This window comes from Rhincodon typus, chromosome 26 (genome assembly GCF_021869965.1).
Source record: "Rhincodon typus isolate 14 chromosome 26, sRhiTyp1.1, whole genome shotgun sequence".
Taxonomy (NCBI): Eukaryota; Metazoa; Chordata; class Chondrichthyes; order Orectolobiformes; family Rhincodontidae; genus Rhincodon; species Rhincodon typus.
In genome coordinates, this window is record NC_063357.1 from 15,028,769 (window position 1) to 15,039,021 (window position 10,253).

The 10,253-nt window shown below is 44.3% G+C and overlaps 1 protein-coding gene across 1 annotated transcript; it reads right to left on the reverse strand.

Annotated features, from left to right (window-relative positions):
- Window positions 1-2,523: 2,523 nt before the first annotated feature.
- LOC109936569 (class A basic helix-loop-helix protein 9) lies at window positions 2,524-6,099 on the reverse strand. The gene is given in 3 exon segments (XM_020535172.2): window positions 2,524-2,627; window positions 5,333-5,609; window positions 5,611-6,099. Coding segments are annotated over 2 exon segments (723 nt in total). The 3' UTR covers window positions 2,524-2,627; window positions 5,333-5,375.
- Between the last annotated feature and the right edge of the window lie 4,154 nt (window positions 6,100-10,253).

A 10,253-nucleotide genomic window follows, 5' to 3' on the forward strand; every position in this document is an offset into this window, starting at 1 on the left:
AAACTGTCAGAACCACTTTTCCACAAAGGACTAGTAATCAAAACCCCAGCCTGATGTTCTGGGGATGTGCATTCAATTCACTCTGTGGTCAAGAGTGATATTTGAATTAAAAATATCTGGAATTAAAAGCTAGCCAAATGGGAACCATGTAACCATTGTTGATTTTTGTAAAATCCCATCTAGTTCTCTAATGCCCTTTAGAAAGGAAATCCTATGTGCGACTCCAGATCCCTAGCAATGTGGTTGACTCTTAGCTTCCCTCTAAAATGGGCTGGCAAACCACTCTGTTGTATCAAACCCCTCCAAAACCTAAAGAAAGGAATGAAAACCAGCATCAACCAAGGCACCAAAATAGAAATTCCCTAGTCCTACAAAATCCTCCATCATAACAGTGACAGAGCTGTCCCATGAGCTAGCCAGGCAATTGGGAACCATGGTGGTTCACTGGTTAGCACTGCCGCTTCACAGTGCCAGAGACTGGGTTCGATTCTAGCCTCAGGTGACTAACTGTGTGGAGTTTGCACATTCTCCCCATGTCTGTGTGGGTTTTCTCTCAGCGCACTGGTTTCCTCCCACAGTCCAAAGATGTGCAGTTTAGGTGGGTTGGCCGTGCTAAATTGTGCAGGCTAGGTGGATTAGCCATGGTTATACGGCCAGGGTAGGGGATAGGGTCTGGGTGGGATGCTCTTCGGAGGGTCGGTGTAGACTTGATGGGCTGAATGGCCTGCTTCCATGCTATAGGGATTCTATGAATGGCATTTCATGGTCATACTCACAGAATCATACTTTACAAACAATATCTCAGACAATTTCCCTGGTTATGTCCTATCTGCAAAAAGCAGGATGTATGAATCCCAGCCAGTTACTGCCTTACCAGTCTACTCTTGATCAGCAAAGAAGTGGACGATGCTATCAAGAAATAACCTGCTCAATGACACTCAGTTTAGGAGCCCAGGCTGCTCCACATAACTCCTGACCTCATTGAAAAAGACCTGAATTCCACAAGTGAGGTGAGAATCACTGCATTTAACATCAAGGCAACATTTGGCCAAGAAACCACAGCAAAACTGGAGTCAAGAGGATACAGGCAAAGCTTTCTGCAGATTGGAGCTATTCCTCGCACAAAAGAGGTCAAACATCACAGTTCAATGGTATCACAGCAGGAATTCCTCAGGGTAGCATACTAGACCCAACCAACTTCGCCTGCATCATCATTAACTTTCCCTCAATCATAATTTTAGAAGTGGGGATATTCACCAATGTTAGCACAACATTCTGTACATTTTATGACTCCTCAGATGCTGAACCAGTCTATGTCCAACTGCAGCAAAACCCAGGTGACATCCAGACTTGGGCTGACAAATGGAAATTAATACTCACACCACACAAGTGCTGGGCAATGACCTTCTCCCTTTGACATTCAAAGGCATTGCAGTCACTGAACGTCCCATTATCAACACCTTTGGTTACCATTGACCAGAAACCAAACTGGGTAATTATTCCACTTTCGCTTGGAATATAGCTTGATTTTATTTAGAAATTTGGTTTGGAGCGTTTATTTTGCCTTTTTTTCCTCTGTTTTTGCATAGCATCCATTTCTGAGAGATGGTAAGGTTAGGGTTAGAGTCTGATTATAAATGGAGATTTGGGTGCAGTTACAGGTATTTCATCTGGAGTTCTTCACCCCAGCCTAGACAGAAAGGGATTGCTGAGGTCAGGAATTCCCAATGGGCATGTTGAGACTCCAAGTGGGATTGTGAGTTGACATTTGGAGGTTGTGAGCCCTGAGAAAGCAATGGCCACTGTGGAGATCTGACTGAGTTAGAATGCATACGATTTGACTCTAACAGGCCCCTCCTCTCACTGACCCCAGCCCCTGCTCTCTCAGAGGGATCACAAATCCTTTCAAGCCTCAAAGTGGGGTCACTGTGGGGAAAACTTTGGGAAACACCACAGTAGGTAGCCTTTTCCTCATTCATGTGAAGGTGATGGCCTCGTGATATCATCACTGGGCTGTTAATCCAGAGACCAAGGTAATGTTCTGGGGATCTGGGTTCAAATCCTGCCGTGGCAGATGGTGGAATTTGAATTCAATAAAAATCTGGAGTCAAGAGTTTGATGATAACTGTGAATTCATTGCTGATTGTCAGGAAATACCCATCTGGTTCACTAAAGTCATTTAGACATTAATGAACCATCAAGATTACTTTCTCTTTATTTAGGGTAGGAAACTGCCACCTTTACCTGGACTGACCTACATATGACTCATCAGACCTGCAGCAATGTGGTTGACTTTTAGCTGCCTTCTGGGCAATTAGGGATGGGCAATAAATGCTGGCCTAGCCAGCAACATCCACATCCTGTAAATGAATTTTTAAAAATTCTCCGGGCCTTTCGGTTGCTTGATGTGTAGCTGGTAGTGCAATACTGGCCACTCTGATCAGCAAGCAGCTTGATACTCCAGAATTCCTCCAGATTGGTCCCAGTAATGTAAGCCTTGTTCTAGAACATCAGTGGTCAGCTCCAACACATTTTGTATGGCAGCATGGTTTTGCTGTATGTATGTTGTGCCCATTTGTCTGGGTTACAAACTGGAGGCTTCAGTCATGTTGTCAGTGGATTGTCGACTGTGAAGAGAATTAAAGACATTGTGACTGCTGCCAGCATACCAGGGCATTCACCTGTATGATTCACTACCAATTGGTACACACCCGCTGGTACTAAGAGCTAAAGGTCTGATATAGGACAACTGAAACAAAAACTGAAATTGTTGGAGAAACTGAGCAGGTTTGGCAGCATCTGTAGACAGAAAGCAGAGTTAACATTCCAAGTCCATTGACCTTTCTTCAGAATATTCTGCTGAGTTTATTCAGCAATTTTTGCTTTTGTTTCAGATGTTCAGCATCCACAGTTCTTTCGTTTGGTTTACTCCTATAGGTCAGAGTTGGTTTGCAGCTCTTGCACTACGGGGGAATCTTGGAACTCAAGCTGATCCTTTTCTGCTGACTCACCTTTCTCTCATGAGAGAGACTGAACTGTAGTTAATTCTCTTTGAGCTGAGAGCTCCCTTACTCTGCAGTGGACAGCAAACTGCATGTTGCTAATATTGTCAGCTCCAGCGTGGACGATGGTAGACCACATAAACCAAGGTCACCTTCACAGTCACTGACAATGCAGTCCTTGCCCTGTTCCAAAGTTGCAATTGTGGCTGCAGCAAGATGCACAATTCAGTGATGACATCCTCACTGAAACATAGGCATCTCATTGTTCTTCTCTAAGGTTCATGTAGCAGAACAGCTTCTTGAATACCCTGTGTGGATATGATCTCCAACTAGGAACTCCAACTTGTCCCTCAGTACAACCTTTCCCCTCCATCCTCTTCCAGCAGCTTATCCTACTCTGTGCCACTTCAGTTCATTCTCTAAGTCATATTGTATTCCAAGGGGAATGGCTACTTGTCTCCTCATATCAGGGACCAAATGATTTGTACATACATCTCATAAAGGGTAAAAAGACCTTAAACATCCACCATCTTTCTTATTGTAGATGTTTGAAATTTGAAACCACGACAGAAAACACCGAGCTTCTGGAATGGATCAGCAGCCAGAGATAATCAATTACCAACTCAACTGTAAGCAGTTAATGATTTTTTTAAAATAGCATTGGTGGAGGTCCTTCTCTCTGTTTGAGCCTGTTGGGCTCAAGGTTAAGAGAGGAAGTAATTTAACTAAAGTGTGGAGTTTTACCATAGTAGTGCTGGTATCAGTCACTGAATGCTGACTGACATCATGATCTGTCTACTCTGTGAAAGGTCTGTTAGATCTTTGCTGAGGTGCTCCTAACACCTGCATCAATAAGGTACCTGTAGCAATTAACCCCAACATTATGCATAGACCTTGGATGCCATTTTGGAGATCCAACAGCACTTGCAGCAGCCAACAACTGGGTTGTAAATAGCCCAATTTCTCTCCCATGATGTGCTGCAGTCTTTCTATAAGATTCCATCTTTTTTAAGTGTGTTTTTTCATATTTTGATATTTCATTTTGTACGAGAGAAACTTCAAGAGTGTAAGTGAGTCTAATTTTCAAAATGGGTTTTATTCTTCATATTCATTAAAAATTGTGGATCAGGAAGAACATAGACATGTTAAATACTATGTAAACATACTTCAAATATTGTAACTATGATATGGCACAGCATTTAAATCCAAAGTACTTATACAGATTTCAGCTTGCGATAAGAGTACCATTTGAAAATTGCTTTCAATTTCACTCATAACATATAGTAAACATCAGGGATATGCACTCTCACCAACTGCCTTCCTAAAAGGGGTTATTTAAACATTGGTTATTGTTGTTTGTGGTTTGTATACAGCTGGGTTACATATGAGAGCTGCTTCAGTGAAACGGAAATATGCACTGTCTGCTGGTGTTCTCGATGCCTCCAGTGACCAGTGGGCACAGCATGGCACTGGAATCTATCATCTCCCTCCACCACCCCTCCCCCCAACAACATTTTAATTTACTTTGAAAAGTTTCTGGTGAAGTTTTGATTTGTTTTGTAATATCCCTTTACCTGGTGGTTATCATAACAGTTCTGAGGAAGAGTCACCGGACCTGAAACGTTAACTCTGTTTTTTCCTTCACAGATGCTGCCAGACCTGCTGAGCTTTTCCAGTAACTTTGTTTTTGTTCCTGATTTACAGCATCCGCAGTTCTTTCGGTTTTTATGATTTCAAGGAGTTGGATATAGCACTTGGGACTGATGGGATCAACGACATGGGGGAAAGCGGAAACAGGAAATTCCATTGGATGATCAGCCATGATTGTGGTGAATGGTACAGCAGGGTCGAAGGGCTGAATGGCCTCCTCCTGCTCCCAGTTTCTATACTGCCAAATGGAAGTTGCCAGATCATGGTACGAACCTGGTATTAGAAGAGCTGCGTTTTTGACAGCACTCTATTGATTGAAGTGGTAAGGAATTACACACGTAGGTTGTTCACCGTATTGACTGGACGATGGTGACATGTAGTGGACGCCTCGCTTTGCAATGAAGTGAAGCATTTGTCAGACTGTGGAGCATGGTGTGCACTGGTTCAATGGCGATGGAGATGGGCCACCCCGCTAATCAGGAATTCAGATTGCACGACTGTCACCAACCGCTGGGGAAAAAGGTTCAAATACTTGCTGAAGTATTACCACTGTGAGATATTACCTGTGACCATTTTCCCTGAGAATGTAGGGGGCGTGGGGGGAGAGAATCTGTGCCAAGGATCCCTGAATATAGACATACATCTCAACACCGAGATTACAGGCGAGTTAAAAAAAATACCTTTTTAAAAAAAAAGCACACAGACAGCCACATCAGCATCTGCTCAGTGCATTGGGAGTGTCTGCTGGTAACTTGTTCCTGGGAAATAATTGAATTGCCAAGTCAGTGGGACCGGAGAGGAGTCTACAAAGGTTTCCAGGTGATTTTGGTGGCAAGTTGTCCTCACTCCAAACTGGTAGGTGCCGGTAGCTGAGTAACACTGCGGGCTGGGCACGGTGCCCTGTTCCCTGGGCCCGTCACTCGGAGGCTGCTGGAAGTAGAAGGGACTTGCCGGTGCTCCTGGGGGGGTAGTGAGGCGGAGACGAGGAGGGGAGCTGGCGGGGCTCACCTCCAGCGTAAGGAGTCTCTGCGGGGAAGCGGGGTAGCCGCCGGCACTCGCTGTGGTCACACGGCCAGCGCTGGGCTGGAGAGGACAGCAGGAAGAGGGAAAGGCTGGAGATCTTGTGGATGGCCCTCCTGAGGGTGGCGATCTTGGACAGGCGCTTGCCGTTCAGGTCATGGCGCAGGCTCAGGCGCAGAGCGTTGAAAGCCTGGTTGTAATCCAGGATGCGCTTCCTCTCCCGCACATTGGCCGCAATCCTCCGGGCTTTGGACCGCACCGGCCTGGGACGTCTCCTCGCCTTGCTCTCCTCCTCCGGCCCGCTCCGGGAAGTTTTCACTGGGGGGTCAGCCCTGTGTCCCTGATCTGCTGGTGGAGCCTTCCCAGCAGAATAAAGCAGCGGCTCCACTCCTGCTTTACTCCTGTACGCGGTGCTGGGTTGATCCATACTGACTCCCAACATCCAGGCAGGTCCAGCTCAACACCTTCCAAGGCAACATCTCTCCCCTTTTAAAACACACACACAGCCCCACGAAGACCACGTGATGGAAGGCTCACCTTTCTGTAGCAAAACTGCTTCAATTCCACCCCCTCCAACCCCCAACTCTCACTTGTAGCTCAGCCCCCACTTTTTATTATTCATTTAACCCTTTCTACCCTCTTTTCTATGGACAGACAGAAAGACCACCCCCCCTTCCTCACATTGCAAACTTCCAGAGGTGACAACGGCTCTATTTTAATCTAAATGGACTTATTTCTTTTTTCAAACAAAAAATTCTTTTTTAAAAAAAGAAAAAGAATTGCGAAAGAACAGCGGATGCTGTTGAAAAGAACAGAAATTGCTGGAAAAACTCAGCGGGTCTGTGGAGACAAACCAGCGTTAACGTTTCGGGTTCCGAGGAACCCTCCTGACTGCTGAGCTTTTCCATTCATTTCGTCTCAGTTTCCTCCCCCGACCTGTTGAGAAATATTATTGCATAACTCTGGAACAGGTCGGACTTGAACCCAGGTCTCTCGGTCTAGGGAATGCTACCTCTGCACCACAAGAGTCTCGCTGTCAGTATGTTACTCTAAGGACACACAACAACGACTTTTTAAAATGGAAACATTGACAATAGCATTAGTGGCTGACCTCAGCCTGAACTTTGGGAGCGACTCGCGGATGATTTGAATGAGTGTACCTGCCTCAAAAGTGTCTGCAACACTCCACTAACAATTACAATCCAATCCCAATCATTGCTGGGGATTCTTTTTAACTCCACACACCCAGGGTAGATCGATGTAACTTGTCAGGTTGCAGCGCACAACGCAGTTTTGTTGTAATTTTGACCGGAATTTATTGCCGTTTGAATTTAACTCCAGATAACCGCGTGCTTCTGGTGGGATTTGGCAGGAGGCGATCAGAACTGCAATGCAATGCTGTAATCCGGTACAGTATTGCCTTCTGATACCAAGGAGAGAATTAATTCTGAATCAAATGCACTGGAGGTTACATTGCACTAAACTGTTTGTGTCTCGTACTCAGTCCCGCTGAATTTGCGGTTTACTTTGCAAGTATATTTCATCTTTGGGGTCTGGGAGCGAGCAGATAGTCAGCTGGTGCATTTACAGATTAACCCGGACTTTTAGTTTCAGCGTCATACGAACTGGCGTCAGTGCCAGTTTGATTCCCACATGACAGAATATTCCTTCTCCTTGAACTTTCATTGCATTCCCCCTCAGTGTTGGAGTAGCCCCGACTCCGGCTTGGGCCTCCAGTGATACCAGCAGCTGCAGCAGCAACGAGGGCCCAGAGGCTGGACTTGGAGATGCTGCAAGGTTGGATTTTCATATCCCCTCCCTACAGTTCGAGTAAAGATAACTGTGACAGGCTCTCTCAGGCGATCTGCAACGCTCCTGGTGCAAGTTACATCAACACTGCCTCCTGAGTGAGATTGACTTTATTCTGTGAAAATATGTTGTGTTAATGACTTGGGTGTTCAGGACACAGTTGCAAAACTTGTAAATCACAGAAGACTTGTAAGTGCTGTGAGAAGGATAGCAATAAACTTCAAGAGGGCTGTGACGGGTTGGTGGAATGGGCAGACAAGTGGTGAATGATTCAGATGAGTGTGAAGTAATTGATTTTGGTTGAAAGAATGGAAAGAGGTACAACTAGAAAGGGGCAGAGGGACCTGGGTGTATATGTGCATAAATCATAGAAGGGGTCCAGGACAGGTTGAGAGTATGGATAAAAACTGCATCCTAGATTTTATACATTCAACAGATGCAGAGAGTGCAAAAGCAAGGAATTTATAATGAGACTAAATAATGCAGTGGTTCATCCTCAATCGAGATCTGTGTCAATTATAGGCACCACACTTTAACAAGAATGCAGTTTATTGACAATAAACTTAATGTAAACTTGTAAAAGAATGTTGGATTTTCCTTTATTTTACCTGCCATTATTCTTTCACACCCCCTTTTTGCTGTCCTGGTTTCCTTTTAAAGTTTCTCCTTGCACATTCTGTACTGCTGTAGGACTTCTGCTACTTTGAGCCCTTGGTAGTTGCAATATGCCTCCTCATTTCTCTTTATCGAGTTCTGTGTATCCCTTCATATCCAAAGATCACTGGATTTGTTGGTTCCAACCTTTGTCTTTGTTGGAGCATGTTGCTTACATATCTGCTTGTCTATTTCTCTCCTACTGTTAGGAGACCAAGGGTATGCTCCCAATAATGTGATTGCTCCTTTTTGGCTTTTAGGTTCTACCCATATGGGTTCATTTGTGGAGATTGCTAAGATGTTATCCCTTCTTACTGCTGTAACTGATGCTCTGATCAATATTGTGGCACCCCTCCCTCCTCTTTTACCTGCCCCCGACCCTGTCTCACCAGAAGACCCTGTACCCTGGAATATTGAGCTGTCAGTCCTCCATCACCCCATTTTCTACTCTGTCTCAGTGATAGCAATGAGATCATTGTAATTTGTGCCCTCAACTCATCTGCCTTGTTTATCAGACTCCTTGCATTAAAATAAATACCACCCAACCTTGATAAACTCCCTTGTGCCTTAACTAGCCTATAATTTCTATGCCTTCTTGACTTCCTTGCTGTCTCTTACAATTTGGGCTGTTCCTATCCTCCTGCTGAACCTTGTCTCTGGATCCCACCTGTCAAAGGCATTTCCAGTATCTTGTTTGGAAAGAAGCTTGATTGCTTCCTAATAAGTTCAGAATCCAATTGTATATTTTTTAAACAAGAAGCTTAGAATTTCTACAGTTCTACCTCTCCATATCACTACACTCTAAAGAAATTGTTGGGAAGTACTTTGAAGAATATTTCAAAGCTCTGCAAAGCTACATTGATGGAAGTATCTTGTTGCTACCATCTTAGGGAAGCTCCTCAGTTGCACTATGACAATGATATTGAATAGGAACCTGAGTAGAATGTGTCTATGAGAGAAAAGGGCCATATTGCAGTTAGAATAGTCGACGCAGCTTGAATTCATACCTGAAATTAACACAGAAACTACTGGAGAAATTCAGTAGGTCTGGCAGCATCTGTGGAGAGAGAATCAGATGTAATGTTTGAAATCTGGTATGTCTCTTCTTCAGAACAGTATCTGATGTGACACCCCAGCCAAGTGGAGTGGGTCACCCTGGTGGGGGATAGAATCACACTGTATTTATGTTTTTTGAGATCAGGCCTGTCCATTGAACAATAGCAGTTGCAGTGTCAGATCAAAGCACTTCTCGCTTGCTCCCTGCCTTTTGTTTGACTGCATGACAATGTTTCTCTTAATGGAAATTTCCTCAGCTTTAGTAGAATGCCATGTTTTTATCAGCAGATGCTAACATGTCCCCTGCAACTAATCTAAGGCAGGAAAGATATACCAGTAAGATTTGAAAGTAATTGCTCTTTCTCAAATCATTCATGTTACTTTTCCTCTGTTATTCACCACCACTAATAACTTGCGCTGCCAATTAATCAATTTACCTGCAGACCCCAATAAGGGCAATGCATTGACACTAAAGATGAGGAAGTTGAAAGCAGTTCATTCATATTTATCTCCATTATCCACATGTGGCTTCTACTGACTTATTACAAAGTTTGAGTAGATTGAGGCACTCAAATGCAGTTAACTGATGAACTCGCCTCAAAGTATTCAGTCCTGTCAGGGCACAGCTCTTTATTTGTCATGCACCTTGATTTGGTCGTCAATAGATCAAACAGTTTGCCGTTAGAAGCCGAAGTAGAGGTCATTGATTTTGTTGCCATAAAGCTAATTTTGATAAAATAGATAACTTGAATTTGAGATGCTATGAATGTAGAGGCAGCCTGAAGCCTATTCCACAGTTAATACAGGGTTACTGGCAAAATACTGTGGATGCTGGAAATCTGAAACAAACCAGTCAAGAGTGTGATGGAATATCCCCCACTTGCCTGGCTTGACGCTATCCAAGACAAAGCAGCCTACTTGATTGGTACTACATCCACAAGCATCCACTTCCTCTGCCGCTGATGCTCAGCAGCAGCAGTGTGTACTATCTATAAAATGCACCGCAAAAATTTACCAAGGCTCCTTAGAGCGCACCTAGCAAACCCTTGACCACTATCACCT